General features: G+C 33.2%; 3 protein-coding genes and 1 pseudogene across 12 annotated transcripts; 2 read left to right on the top strand and 2 right to left on the bottom strand.

Moving 5' to 3' along the window:
• Positions 1-1,568: 1,568 nt before the first annotated feature.
• Positions 1,569-2,674, bottom strand: LOC146918997 (uncharacterized; annotated as a pseudogene).
• An 819-nt stretch (positions 2,675-3,493) lies between these two features.
• Positions 3,494-3,847, top strand: LOC146918996 (uncharacterized). The gene has a single exon (XM_085710582.1). The coding sequence runs from the start codon at positions 3,494-3,496 to the stop codon at positions 3,845-3,847; it is 354 nt and encodes a 117-aa protein (XP_085566708.1).
• Positions 3,848-5,695: 1,848 nt separating this feature from the next.
• On the top strand, positions 5,696-7,513 carry CDI (Nucleotide-diphospho-sugar transferases superfamily protein). The gene is made up of 2 exons (XM_085712254.1): positions 5,696-5,795; positions 6,415-7,513. The coding sequence occupies exon 2, from the start codon at positions 6,417-6,419 to the stop codon at positions 7,218-7,220; it is 804 nt and encodes a 267-aa protein (XP_085568380.1). The 5' UTR covers positions 5,696-5,795; positions 6,415-6,416; the 3' UTR covers positions 7,221-7,513.
• An 894-nt stretch (positions 7,514-8,407) lies between these two features.
• LOC146918994 (uncharacterized) lies at positions 8,408-13,272 on the bottom strand. Of its 10 annotated transcripts, none has more exons than XR_015011316.1 (6): positions 12,726-13,272; positions 11,836-12,135; positions 9,733-11,692; positions 9,461-9,596; positions 9,226-9,338; positions 8,408-8,824 (listed from the first exon to the last, which is right to left on the bottom strand). XR_015011316.1 is itself a non-coding variant. In XM_085712245.1 (6 exons), exons 2-6 carry the CDS (start codon positions 12,101-12,103, stop codon positions 8,717-8,719), a joined length of 2,574 nt encoding a protein of 857 aa, XP_085568371.1. In that variant the 5' UTR covers positions 12,104-12,135; positions 12,726-13,272; the 3' UTR covers positions 8,408-8,716. The 10 variants fall into 10 exon arrangements, 8 of the variants coding, with proteins under 8 accessions (XP_085568371.1, XP_085568373.1, XP_085568376.1 ...); XR_015011317.1 differs by having other exon boundaries at positions 13,153-13,272; XM_085712245.1 differs by having other exon boundaries at positions 9,461-9,585.
• Positions 13,273-15,735: the final 2,463 nt, after the last annotated feature.

The raw sequence follows: 15,735 nt of genomic DNA, 5'->3' as shown, positions 1-15,735 counted from the left end.
GGTTAGTTGTGATGGACATCTTTTAGTGCTCAATTTTATGTCCAAGGAAGTATTTGATGCGTACAAGATAGACTTTTCAACCATGGATTTTGTAAAGTTAAGAACTTTGGGTGACCTTGCATTGCATTATTCTATGCTCCCGGGAGGAAGTATTATGCATTGAGCAACCCATAATTGTGGGGTTATGAAAAAAATTATGTGTATGTCATTGATCTTCCATGTCACAAATATAGAGTGTATAAAGGAGATGGTAATAAAATGCCAGAACTCGTTCTACCTTTTGTAATTGCTGATTATCGAAGAACATATTCCTACACAGAACAACCCTATTTGGATTGGTGTTTTAGACATCAACACTATGAGGTAGATTATTTTGTTTAGTAGCATCTTTTTATTCTACACTTTTTATATTTGGACCTTGTTCCTTGTGATTTTCCTTTTGTATGAATAAATTTTTACTAGACTGAAAAATCTTATGGTTTATAGTTTCAATACTATCAAGTATCGAGAGAAAGTATGAGAAAATTCTACGTATATTTTCCCATATACGCGTAGCATTGCTTGTTGTGGGTTGTGTGTGGTGGCACATTGGCGGAGAAGCATATCATTCACCGTGAAATATTCTTTAATATAGTATCACATTTATATTTCAGTTTTATATTTTTCTCAAAAATAAAATTAATAATGTTTATTTCCCCTTGCCCAACAATACAAGATTTTTACTAAGCATTTTGGGCATAAGTCGATTCATGTGCTCTACTTTGCTCTTAAGTGACGGATTTTATAGATTTATTTTGGCTTTAAGGAATATTCTTTTTTGAAAACGCATATTCTTATAAGAGTTTATTCAAAATTTATAAATCAATTATTTAAACATTATTTAATCATATGAAAATATTTAACATAAATTCTAATAAGTTATTCTAAACTAAATTAAAATTGATGGCCCGATGACAATGAGGCCGTTATGCTTAAATTTTAAATATTAAAAAGATTATTTATTTATTATATATAATTTAACTAATGGTTTATTATTTATATTATTATAAAACTAATTTATTTATTTAATTTTCTATAATTCAATTTATTATAAAGCATAGCAACCAAATTATAAAGTATTCAAGATTAGACAACATCAAAGATTCATTGTTAAAAAGAGGCTAAATGGTATGCTTACCTTTGATACCTCGAATCAGGGGCGGATCTGCTTAAGGCAGGGAGTGGCAATAGCCACACCTGTCCAGCCCAGCCCAGCCCAATTTTTTTAAAAATTATCTATTTTTAATCAAAAACACACTCAGCCAGCCCAATACTATCAACACCCTACATTTTCCTTACAAATTCCAAAACACACACCAAACACATTTCTTTCTATCTTCTCAATTTTCTATTAGATTTCTCTCACCCTCACCTCTCCTCTAAGCCAAGTTTTATCGTTTTCCTCTCCCAACACGGCCTTACTCTTTTTTTTTCCGTTTGGACACTGACACAGTCAAAAGATAATTTCACCACCATTTTGCTCTGAAACATTTAGATTGAAACTGAAATTGAGTGGTTTATGATCTCTCTTAGTAATTGAGTGGTTCCAGATCCGCCCCTGCCTCGAATTGGATAGACTTTGCATGGCTGAGTTGGTTGAGAATTCTAATAACCAAGCAATCTAACATATAATCGCCCACATGTAAAACAAATTTAGGAGAAGCATGGCATGAGGACCGTATTAAAATGTCTTGTGGTCTACCAAAACCAACGGTAAGTTATTTCTTTCAAATGCAAAAGATCACAGAAAGAGATACAAGAGAAGTTGATATCCTCATAAGACGCTCAAATGTCATGTTGAATGAAAATGCTTTGAAGTAGTGGTGCAATTATAAAGATATATATCAGATTCTTTACGAAACCAAGCACAATTTTTGGCCTCGAATTTTGTTAGGAGTGGGAAACGAAGCAGAATAGAGCAAGGGGATTTGGGTGAGTCATTTTTATAGTTGATTCCATACAATTTGAGAAGTTTCAGGTTTTTGAAACGAATAAATTTGATGGGGGTGGAGAGAAACTGAATGAGTGAGGAATTCCAATTATTTAATTGTCATGGGCATGATGGGAACTTTGATGGTGGAAATCAAATCAATGAGCAATTCTAATTCTTCAACTAACATAGAGTTTTTGAAAAGAGAATGACATACAAGACCGGACATTGAGAGTTGAAAATGTGAATGGATTCAAAGAGTTTTAACTCGTATTTGATTGAAGATGTTAGAGAACCATGCATTTAGAAGGGATAAATAGTACTTGTGATAGAGGAAAAGAGAAAAGTTATCCATGGTTAAACCATCATAAGAATAAGTGCTTTGTTGACAAAGTCTATAAGGTCTGTAATGTCCTTCTTTCTTCTTATATGATATATTTGCCACTTGGGAGTTGATGAGGGAGAAGGAGAAGAATCATAATGATCGTGTAAAGAGAGTTTGGTGAGGGAAGTCCAACGGCGTTCCCATCTCTTAGATAAGACAGAAGTGTGAACAACGTCTTTAGTTGGAAGGAAAGAGAGAATGTGAGTAACAAGTGATTCTGGTAACTTGTTGTAGAATATATCTTCTTCTTCACCGGCTTTTGCATCTGTGATTTTGATACTCTTATGACGCTTCCCGCTTCGTGTACTGATAGACTCCATGTTTAATTATGTTTCATCCTTCGTCTAATTTCCTGAGGTGTGTCGTTGGGCCGGTGACACATCGGTGTCTCTTCGAGGAAGAGAGTTGGTGGTGCCGATGAGGGAAGGGTTGGAAGAGATTAGGGGTTAGGGTTTTAAAAGCTTTTTCTTGAATCAGACGCAAAGTTGGTCAACAATTGTACCCTAGGTTGTATTGCTCGATGGGTGTGGCCCACTACTTGACTAAGCATTGAGTCCAATATTGTTGAAATTTCTTTTTTCACATATTGAAATGACACAAATACCCCCAACGGTAGTTAACTACCAATAGGATAAAACCGGCGGTAGTTAACTACTGTTCTCTCTTATTTCCCACCTGTAGTTATAGTTAACTACCGTTGCGATTTTGGTACAAATGGCAGAAAGCAACAACAGTTTTGTATACTCTCTCAATTTTTTAAATTCTCAAAATCTCTACCAAAATCACTCAATCTCATTTTCACGAAATTCATCCAAATTTCTTCAACAAAATCACAAGTAAGTAATCCTTATGCTATTAACATACAATTTAGTTTGTATATGGTGTTTTTTTTATAATGTTAGTTTTAGGGTTTATTTAAATTTTGATTTTTCTTAGTAAGAAATGGTTCAATGTTTACATGTTAAGTATTATGAATCCTTGTTAGACTGGATTTAAGTTGCTCAAATGTTTAGATGCTTGAATGTTTATGTTTTAGTTTTAGGCTTTATGTATAATTTGCACTCCAAGTGTTTGATGAAATGTTTGAATGAGATTTTCATTGATTGTTATTAATTTCTTATGGTGTAGATCTGAAAGCAATGGACAATTATGTAGTAGATCCGAACAAAATGTTCAGCACTAAAGTATGCTTCAACGGTGGAAAGCCCAATTTGTTCATGGTTCGGGACGATTTCACGTTAAAAGATTTGAAGAATCAACCAGATGAAATCAACCAACGACTCAACCACGGAGACACAAGGAGGGTGGAGGACATTTGGTATGAATGTCCATCGTTCAACTCAGTCGGGAGATTGACGCTCAACCGGATGATGGTCACGAACGACGACGACATGAGGAACATGTTCTCGATATTTGGTCAGCACAACATGTTTCCGACGATCGAGATGGATGCTTTGTTGTTCAGATCATCTGAAGATATTCCAAGAGTTTGATTCGTCCAGATGAAGATGTTTAGTTAGTATTATTATGTAGTGTCTTTATTTTGTTGGAATTAAGTTAATTCATGGTAGTTTGCTGAGAATGTTGGCATTGAAGTATGTTATACTTAGTGTAAATGTTTGCAAGTCTCTTTCAAAACTCGCAAGAATGAAGAGAACACAACATGTATTCTGCCGAATCAACTATATAGATTCTCACATCGAATTCCTTCGTATAAGATGAGTGCGACAAACGAAAATGCGTTTCTAAGATGTTTTTTGAGCTTGATCATGCTCATTTGTCAATTGAAACTTATCAGTTGGTAGGGCAGTAGGATTAAGTTCCAAAGAATATATTGGAATGCATTCGTGTTCGTCACTACTCATCTTATATGAGGGAATTTGATGTGAGAATATGTATAATTGATTTGGTATAATACATGTATTGTGTTCTTTTAATTCTTTTGAGTTTTGAAATAGACTTGCAAATTTTTATTCTAAGTATAAGACATTTTAATGTCAACATTTTGGCTAAATGAACCCCTGAAGGCTTCATTTGGGTATTCTTTTTGCTAAATAAAACCCATGTGTTATTAAAAAAATCACATCTGTATTGTAACAAACAAAAACACATCTGTATTAAATTCGATCTATTTTTTTTAAAGGATATTGAATCCAGTCGATTGTTCTTTTGAGTTTAATCTATTTTTTTTAAGGATTTTGAGTTTAATCTATGTACACCGGCAATATAAAAAGTTGTATACATCAATTCAACTATATGTTATCACTAAATGATGTTGCAACATTTCGTTGGATGTGTTTGTAAAAAATATTACACACTGACAGTGTATATAAATTAATCTCTCTTTTTTCCCCAAGTTTTTAATCTTTTAAATCCAAATGGTTGATTTAGTAATAAATATTGTGAGAGTCATGTTAGTCCTCTTGGAATGAGGTAAATATATAAGTTTATGACTATGATTTTGTTCGAATTCACAACACTTTCATCACAAGATTGACAAGTCCTTATTCATTAAATTTATAAGCACGCAAATCAAATTGTTGACTGACTTGCGGTGTCCACTATCTACTCCAAAGTATTCATATTCAATAAATAATGTATGCACATGCATAATTTATTCAACGAACCTAAAAAATAAGGAAAATGTTAACTAATGCTCCCGGGGCACTCTTTAAGGACCATAAATAGTAAGTATGTTATGAAAATGCATGTAATCAATGCCTTGGAAATTGAAATATTTGACTTTTTAAAGAATAATTGCTTATTTTGGATCGCTTAAAGAGTGCCCCGGGGGCACTCGTTAACAAGACCCAATAAATAAAAATTTGCTTATTTGCTTACAATTGACATTTGAGGAGGTATATCATATTCATTTGTTATTCACTAAAATTGAAAAGTGTATTTTTTTTAGTAAACCACTCTATTGGTGATTGTCTTTATTACCACAAATCAATTTTTGATTTTATTAATATTTCAAATTAATCTTTGTCTTTGTCAAAAGTTTTTCAATTACGTCATTGTTTTATGTTTTTGTCACATGACGATCAATCCAATTAAAAAGATAAACCAATTTAATGCCTTAATCATGTTTTTTTTTCCTCTTTATAATTATAATAATAGCTGGTATAAGAGTAAAACAATGGGTTAGGTAGATGATTGGTGAATATAGCATATTCTATAATCCAGCTATTGGTATTGCAATATACTACGCGTCAATCTTCACGATTCATACCAATTGCATCAAATCAATCACAATCCCTAGATTTACTCGATACAGTATTATTTGTGTGAACAATATATAACCCTCCCTCCCTCCCTCCACTGTCGGTGTGAAATAATCACGTTACCGCTCAATCCTCCCTCTCTCTCTTTCTCTTCTAAATATCCTCTCTTTTTCCAAACAAGTCCAACCACACTTGTCCCCTCCTTTCTTTCTTTCTGGTAATTATCTCTCTTCCTTTCACATTTCATTCGATTGGGTTTTCATTCTTTATTTTTGTTTTCTTTGATGTATAAGGTAATGTTTTGAAATTAATCAATTATCACATTATTACAACAACTGGGTCATTCTGAAAACTGTAAATATTACATTTTTTTCACTGTTTTTTGTATATGATCAAATGGGTGTGTTTGATTTGATGCTTTGAATTATTTCAACAATTGGGTTATTTTGGAAAGTGAAAAAAAATTACATCTTTTCATTGTTTTTTCTATATGATCAAATGGGTGTGTTTGATTTGATGTATTTGAATTATTACAACAATTGGGTCATTTTAGAAAATGAAAAAAATTACATTTTTTTCTTTTGTTTTTTTTATATGATCAAATGGGTGTGCTTGATTTGATGTGTTTACATAGATTAACCATTGATTTGTTCTTTTAGAGATGAGTTTGAGCAATGCTTTGAAATTAATCAAGTATCACATTATTAAAACAGTTGGATCATTCTGAAAAGTGAATTTTTTTTTACATTTTTCTATGTTTTTTCTGTCATGATCAAATGGGTGTGTTTGATTTGATGTGTCTGCATAGATTTAATTTGTTGTTTTTTTTCTTACAGAGATGAGTTTGAGCAATGGTAAAAACCAATCACCATTACCAACTAGTAATGGTAATGGAATAGATTCTGCTGAGAATGAGAATGCAAAGAAACCCTTCAAGATCTTTGTGGGTTATGATCCACGTGAAGACATTGCATTTCAGGTATGTCGTCATTCAATCATGAAAAGGTCTTCAATTCCTGTTGAGATCATACCAATTAAGCAATCAGATCTGAGAAAAAGTGGTCTTTATTGGCGTGAAAGAGGTCAATTTGAGAGCACTGAGTTTTCTTTTACAAGATTCTTAACACCTAGTTTGGCAAATTATCAAGGTTGGGCTATGTTTGTGGATTGTGATTTTCTCTATTTAGCTGATATTAAGGAATTGGTAGATTTGATTGAGGATAAGTATGCTATTATGTGTGTTCAACATGATTATACTCCAAAAGAGACTACAAAGATGGATGGTGCTGTTCAAACTGTGTATCCTAGAAAGAATTGGTCTTCAATGGTTTTGTATAACTGTGGTCATCCTAAGAACAAGGTTCTTACTCCTGATGCTGTGAATTCACAGACTGGTGCTTTCCTTCATAGGTTTCAATGGCTTGAGGATGATGAAATTGGTTCTGTACCTTTTGTTTGGAATTTCCTTGAAGGACATAATAGGGCTGTTGAGAATGATCCAACTACTTCACCTAAGGCTATCCATTATACTCGGGGAGGGCCGTGGTTTGAGGCTTGGAAGAATTGCGAATTTGCTGATCTATGGCTGAATGAGATGGAAGAGTACCTTGCTCAAGCCAAAAAAGAAAAATCTGATAATTAGAGATTTGAAGATGCATTTGGATGTTTTAGTATTGATATCTGTTTAGAGTCAGTCAATTATGGCTATGTATTATTCTTTATGTCAAATTTGTTATTCTGCTAAGTTTGTATCTGATGATGCAAGTTATGAGAATAGGAGTATGAATGTTGCTAGTTCATGTCTTCTTATGTAAATGCCTTTCATGATGTATTTGATTTTTTATTTGTTTAATGACCTATGTAGGCCCTGACAAGAGGTCTAAGAATAACTTTGTATTGAGTGTTTTAATCAACAAGGCTTTATTGTTGCGATTATGCATTGTTCTTGGATTTTAATCATAAAATAAGATGAGCTTCAATATAGTTTGTGCAGGTTCTGCTCATAGTATGTCTCTTGATGTTGAGTGCTGGTTCTGCTTATATAAGTCATGCCACGAGTGTGATTGTTAAGTGTATGATAAGAAAATATCTTGTTAAAGGACTAAACAAAATTTGCTTTCATCTGGTATAATGCTTACATGATGGTTTCTTTAACGAGTATAATAAGTGTTCGTTTGGATACCCATCAAAACTATTTTTCTCGCGTCTCAATGTCTTCTCGCCATGATAATTGTGAATAAACGCACGGTGGCACGCGAAAACAAACACACGAAAATAGTCTGTATCAAATGTGAGAAGTAATACAGAGGAAAGAGTTTGACTCCTCAGAAGTATATGCATTCTAAGTAGTAAAATTGCGTCCAACTCGAAGCTACATTTGTAGCTTCTTTAATTTCACAGTGGAAAGACTCACTTGCTTGTTTTTATCATGATTAATTAAAGATAACCGAAAAATAACATAAATTTCAGAGGATATATAATAAGACAGTCTGAGGCATGTATTTTCAAATATTGTCATTTTAAAATATTACCTTGATATTCTTCCATTTTTAAAATATTGTCATTTTAAAAAATAATGATAGCATGTATTTTCTATTATAATTAATAACATGCCATTTTTACAATATTTAATTAATTATGAGAGCAATTTTTTCATTTAATTACAATGATATCCTGTTTGTTATCATGTGAGCATCAAACACATGATAGGATTAATGCTTATCATGTCTTTATCATATCCTATCTCTATCCAGCTTTATATCATATCCTGCCTCTCTCATATCCTGACCATCAAACGGAGGCATTATTATGATTACGTTCTCAGATTCATTTTGATAAAACTGTGTTTGTCCAGTTGTGCATGTATATATTATTTCTTTAAATCGAATCAGTATTGTTTTCTATACAACTTGTTATAAATAAGAAACAAAATATGAGAGTATCAACTGCTTATGATGATAAATAAACATATTAACACTTGGTAAAAGACTAAAGGACTAGTTGCCGTGAGCATAGCTCAGTTGGTAGGGACATTGCATTATCTACGACACATGTCGTGGTTTGAACCCCGGATTCCCCACTTATTCACCTTAAAGGTGAAATTGCTACTAGGCTACTTGACAAAAAAAAAATAAATGGTTAAAGGCCTAGCATTTGTTTCTTTTTGAATTTTGATATCAGATCTTCTTCAGATGGAATCTCAACACCTGCTTCTGAGTTGGCAGACCACCATTCCATGATTTCTTCCTGTACAAAAGGGGAAAATAGCATCATTTGAAATTAATAGCCAAAACATGTTGATTGTAATAAAGTACTAGTTAGTATAAAATAACTTAAGCAAAACATTAAGAAACAAAAACGCAAAAAAGAAGTAGACATCATCATCATACACACATGAAAGTTTCCCACTCCATAAAATTTATTAGAGCTGAATTTCACATGAGTTTATGGAGTTATCCAAATGACATTGAAACGATATAGCTTCAATAACAATAGGCACACATACAATGAGAACTTTAAAAGATTAATTGCTATGCACTTGCAGTGTAAAGTTGATTAATATCGCGATAAGTACAGTTAAAAAAGTTTTACAGTGACAATATATACAAATTAAATCCAATAAATAATCATTGATGATTGATTATTACCTCAAGAAAATCTTGATTGGATATATAATGACTTTCTACCATACACTTGATTCCCCCTACTTTCACTGAGAGAGATTTTCTGGTATGCTTCTCTAAACTATGTTTCTCGGATTCTATCATACACCAGAATAAGAAAAAGTTTAAAAACAAAAAAGCATTATGAACAAGTTATCCAAAAAAAAATGAACCAGGTATGATTCTACATTCCAAGGGCAAAGTGTGATTTTAATTATACCACTTATAGTTATACAAGCCACATGGTAACCAGTTCCTCCAAGCCCTTCTTCCCACTTCCCAAGCCGCAGGCGCAAGAAAAAACCCTCGAGTTGCGAGAATGATCCATGAGCAGTTACCCATCTGCTACACACTAACTGTAAGTATCTCTTTAGTGCTAAAACTTAGACTAAGAAGAAATATATTTCATCCTTAATGTAATTGAGCAATAGATATAACTAGCTTTATAATACAAAATGTCACGGTATAAGTTAGTAGGCTTGCATTACTTACTTCAGGATGTCGGTGCGGGACAATTGAAGCTTTTTCACTGCATCAAAAATTCCCTCTGGCACATGTGAAATCTTCTTTTCAGCCAATCTCGACGGAGATGTTATACTAGGTTTCTCTTTGTATTTGTTTTCCTTTGAACTAGAACCACAATATTTCTTGCATGATGCATTGCATTCTATCTTGGCGTTTATAACGTCATTGGATTTCCGCTTTAAATTAATATTCTGATCTGTTTTGTGATGGATTCCATCATGGATAGTACCGCCAGATAAAATCCGGTCTGCCTTGTCAATCTGCACCGGTCTTGCAGTCCCTTCATGGACAAAGGTTTTGACTTCCGATTCAGGTTTTATTTTTGAGATTGAACTGGAACATGAAACTGCCCAGTGGTTGAGCTGAAAACATTTAATGCACATAAAAGGAAAATTTTCCGGACCTTCATATGAATTTACATTTTCCTGAAGATCTTCTAGCTCACTTTCTGCAACAGCTGAGCAATCACTGAGTTGGTGACCTCTTTTTCCACAAAACAAACAAAACATGTTTACTTGTGAGGTACATTCTGGTTTGTCTGTCGGCATGATATGTTTGAGGCCAACAAATCTCTTTGCAAACGTCGAAGCCATTTGCTCCGAGTTTGTGAATCCTCGCGAAGATGATGAAAGGTCGTTGAACATATACTTCAACTTTTGGCTGTTATTTCTCTCATCTTCCTCAAAACCACTGGATTTTGGAGCAAATCGAGTTATCCATAGACTCCCTGGATTGTCTTTCCGGTGACTGATATTCTCTGCTTTCTTTCTCTCGGATGGTGCGTTGGAATCTACATTATCAGTATTATTTGTATTTTCTCTGATTGAAGATGAATTTGATACCATTTCTTCCTTGTCCTTACTAAGGCACAAGTTTGAACAATTTTCATTCTCTGCTGGGTTAATTTTGCTTATTTCCTGGCTGTTATAAAAATTTAAAGGTTCAATATTAGGCTGTGACGGACCAGCGTCATATCTCTCTGAAGCAGCTTCAAACTTATTTGATTGAAAATGCCGTTTGTTAAGGCAATTGATCTCTGGAAAACAGGTTATTGGAGTAGCATTTATTCCATGTACAGTGTTATTACTTGGCTCTAAATCCTCGTCACCTTCTCCTTCTTGATGAAACATTCTTGTTCCTATATTCTTCAAACTTGGATAATACATGGACTGAAAAATGGATTTGAATCCTGTATTTTTCGGCTCAGGATTTTGATTCGTTTTGCATGTGATAAGTTTCTCGTCAAACCATGCATTATGAAGATTTGGATTTGCAAGGCTAACAGCTAAAGTGTTCGAATCATCTTGAGTTGATTGTGAGAGCCCTTTCACCATGCTTGAAATCCAGTTTCTGAATGAGCTTTCTTGTTTAATGTAGGATTTGGAACCAGAAGTTTCTTCATTGTCGATTTTGACTCTTTTACTCCCAATCATCAACTGCTGTTGAGAGTTATGCCGCTTCTTACCTGTGGAAAAAAACCTAGCACTGTTACAGCTTTCAACACTTGAATTGCTGTCATTATCCATGGATAATCTTACATTTGCATCCCCATCTGATAAGGACTTTTCCTTGCCTTTGTTTTTTGCCATGCGGATTTTGCTGTTACATGGAGAATGCAAAACAGGAAGAACCTTAACGCAAGGTAGTGTCGTTTCATTTCCCTCATATTTGTTTTCAGCATCAACATTTCTTAAATCATTCTCGGCACTAGATTCCAGTTTTTCTATAGGATTCCTGCTGGAGGATGTTAAATTAGTTCCTGCAGCACCAGAGCCTTTGTATTCAGTTACAGGCTCAACTGCATTACCAGTATCATAATTTATGCCTTCATTGGGAGGCCTCCTTGATGGAGAATTTTGCTCCATAATAGGTTTAGGTTCATCTAATTGAAGTGATAAATCATCAGTTGGCCTTTGATCAACCTGATCTGCAGAAAATTCAGAACGAGGAATACTATTAAGGCATGCAGAAGAAAGAACTAAATTTCTCTAAACCTACTTTTTTGAACATCGAGGGTATATTTCAAATGTTGGAAACTGTATTTAAAATAACAACCTATATGTTTCTTACATTGATTATAGCAGCTAGGTCCAACATCGCGAAAAAGAGAACTATTTTTATCAGCAAAGCTTGAATCGGCACATTTAAGACTTAAACCTTTATCTGAAGACCAAACTAATTCGGAAAGAGGATCAGTGGTAGCTAATGTCATATCAGCTCTTGAAGCTGCATTTGCACCTGCACATGAGTCATTTTTCCAATCGCACTGGTCAGCGTTATTCAGAAAGAGTTCACTATCAGTCTTTGGTTTTACTATCTTGTTTTCTTCTCCACTCATCTTCAGAAGGACAAACACTTCCACGAATGTTCCTGAAATATTATTCGAATCAAAATCAACTTCTGTGTTGCACCTTAAAATGAAAATAATTCTGAATGCAGGATATATATATATATATATATATATATATATATATATATATATATATATATATATATATATATATAAATGTAAATGTAAAGGAAACTAATTCCTTAAGTAACATTAAGCTAGAACCGAATTACTTGATTGAATTATGTGTTACTCATTAGTCAGCTTTCTGAAATGCACCTTATTAGGCGTGCTGCATACATTCATTTGTTCGCCTTTTCCTCAATAAACCATTATTCTAACTTCTCTATGCAACATTCTCAATTCAAGTATTTAACTTCTATAAAGGGTTTTGAAGGGCTAAGTCTATATTTTTGGTCTATATTTGAGATTTTAATTGTTTTTGAAAGAATAACATAATACATGATCGTATAACATTCGATCTCACTTAATTCGATTCTAAAAATATTCTATAGCTTTCTTAAAGTTGGAAAAATTATTTCACAAAAGCATTATAGGTTAGGTTGCATGTTGCAACGAAGTTGAAAATAATATCTTACTATGAATAATGTCAAGGATAATTCATTCATACCATAAACTCAAATTGTTTGTTAGACAACAAGCTTATGAATGAATTTCATAGCTAACATGCATGCTTCTTCATGACAAATCTTCATGGTAATCCAAACAACAAGGATCAACTGCTGAAATTGAATTTAATTCAACAAGTTGACTATTACTACAATTACTATTACTATTACCACAAAACATAATAGTAAGCTAGTGGAATATCAATACACAGTATTATTATTATTATGTTAATAAAAGTAGGATATTAAAGCATGTATGCAATTTAAAAGTTACAAAAACATAATCTAATAAGATTAAAGTTGTGGATAAGATAAAGTGGATCATATAGTATACATATCTTATCTAAACAAAACATAAGGTTGAATCCTTGAAAGTGAAGAAACCAATAAATAAGCTAGCTAAGAAGTGATAGATAGAAAGAAACATACCAGTTATGTTTGATCCAGAAAACAATGAATCTTCTAAGCAGAAGTATTATTAGTGATAGATAAGAAAAAAGAGAAACTGAGGAAGTGGAATTGCTGTTGCAAGTTGCAAGAGCTAAGTGTGACAGATGTCATGTCATGACAGTTAATGTGAAGCTGCCTTGCTTGCCTTCCTTCCTTCTTTTCTGCTATTTGAGGTTAAGCTTATGCCACGTGGATACATTCTCTGCCACTGACCACTTATATACGGTGATTATATTTAGTGTATACATATGCAAATTTGTCAGGATCACTCAAAATAGCATGTGAATCTTATGAATTAAATTAACAAATAAGGAATATGTTATAAGAGTGTATTTAGAGCACTTGAAAATGAAGCAAATTTACATATTTTGTCTTGAAAATTGTTGAATTCAACTTATATCAACTCTTTCAATGTTCAAAGATTCGTTATTTATAATGCAAAATTCTCATTTTTTATCTTCTAATGACAGTTAGCATTATCAAACAAATAAATCATTCAATTCCTAAGACCTTAGTCAAAATGCATAATCATTTTGATTATATTATTACACATCACACATTTTGAAACATCAACCAGTTCCCACACATCTAGCTCCAATGATCTCTCTTCTTTTTATAAAGCTAAATTTATTTTAGGCCCTTGAGATATTTTCAGGTTTTACTTTGATTCTTTTAAGTCTGTTTAGTTTCATATTAGTCTGTTGAATTATAAAGATTATACGATTAGGTCTCTTGATGAGTTGTTTTTAATCATTTCGATCCTTAAGTTATGAGCTTTAGTCCCAATATTAAGACATTTTGGTCGTTTTAGTAGAAACTAAAGTGTCAAATGTTTCATTTTGTTTCATTTGTTAGTTAACCGACCAAAATGAAACAAAACAAAAAAACTTAAGGATCAAATTGTCTAACATTTCTAATTTAACAGACCAAAATAAAACAAAAACAAAAAAGCAAAAGAGACCAAAGTAAGACCTAAAATTAAAATTAACTTATTGATCTGTAATTTAGTTTTTTTTTAGTATAATCTCTTTGTAATTTAGGGGGTGTATTGGATTGAGATTTCAAGAGATTTTAAAAGACTTTTTAACTATAAAAAAGTTTTGTGTTATTCAATCAAGACTTTTATAAAATATAAATAAATCTTCTGGTATTCGATTAAGACAATCAAGATTCTTTTTTCAATGCATCATCGAAATCCTATGGTATTCAATTGGGATTTCTCATTACTTATAAAATGTCCATTGTTATTCAAAAATATATAGATTTTAATGGATTCTTTTATGGAGTGGATTTTGTGAGACTTCTTAGTTAAAAATAGGGTAAATACCTCTTTTCGTCCCTATAATATTAGCGAATTCCGGTTTTAGTCCCTATAAAAAAAAGATTTTGATTTTGTCCCTGTAATTTCATATTCTTCCACTTTTGGTCCCTCATTCCACCACGTCAGCAGAATCTGCATGCATGACACGTTAAATGAGGGATCAAAAGTGGAGAAATCTAAAATTACAGGGACCAAAACTGGGAGGAATCTGAAATTATAGGGACGTAATTTATGCAAATTCTGCTGACGTGATAAAAGGAGGGACCAAAAGTGGAAGAATCTGAAATTACAGAGACAAAATCTAAATCTTTTTTTTTACAGGGACTAAAACCGGAATTCGCTAATATTACAGGGACGAAAAGAGGTATTTACCCTTAAAAATATAAACAAAATACTCATTCAACACAAAAACTTGCAAGACTTTGTGAGACTCTCACAATTTTCATTTCGTGTTGTCCAACGAGATTCATTTTCTCATGAATTCTAGGTGCGCAGAACAAAAGGTTGATTGTTACTTTGTTATGGGGCCAGAAACCTTCCATCTACGTATACAGTTAGAATTTTGCTCTCCACCCAGCACGTTTTGCTCACACCCTGCAGCCATGCCAAAATTGCCCTTGCGCATGTTAACTAACGATGCGCAAGTTAAGGAACGCCGCGCAAGTTAACTCATGCAGCGTGAGTTAACTCACGCTAGTTAACAATTTCAAAAGCATGAGAAATTTTCAAAGCATTATCATGCTTGAGAGTACATGTATGTGAGTTTACACGTGTCTGTTATATATTGTCACTATTTTGGCCATATATGCATGCTGCTTCTACATGTATGAGAGTACACGTATATGGTGGAGAAAAGCATTATTAATGTGTTGTTACTTAGAAATGTGTTTGATGAGTTAAGTGTGGCTTACTGCATATATAAATATTGTTGACGGAAAAAAGTTTCTAAGCTTCTATATATAACTATGGTTGACAGTAAGCCACATGCATTCACTGTTACTCCACTTTACATGATGATCCTCTCTCTCATTGACCCATACATACATACATAAACTGTTACTTTACAAAAGCACAAAGCTTATTGTGCAGACGAAACCCAGCGTGAGTTAACTCACGCGGGGTGCGTGAGTTAACTCACGCAAGTGTAAAAAAACGGTTTTTACACATACGTGACTTAAGTCACGCTGCGTTAGTTAAGTAACGCATAATTTTACACTTGCGTTAGTTAACTTGCGTAAGGG

The sequence above is a fragment of the Medicago sativa genome, chromosome 5, assembly GCF_051527215.1.
Source record: "Medicago sativa cultivar Bolivia chromosome 5, Bolivia_mono, whole genome shotgun sequence".
Taxonomy (NCBI): domain Eukaryota; kingdom Viridiplantae; phylum Streptophyta; class Magnoliopsida; order Fabales; family Fabaceae; genus Medicago; species Medicago sativa.
The sequence above is the reverse complement of the archived record's forward strand: the minus strand, read 5'-3'. Positions and strand labels throughout refer to the sequence as shown.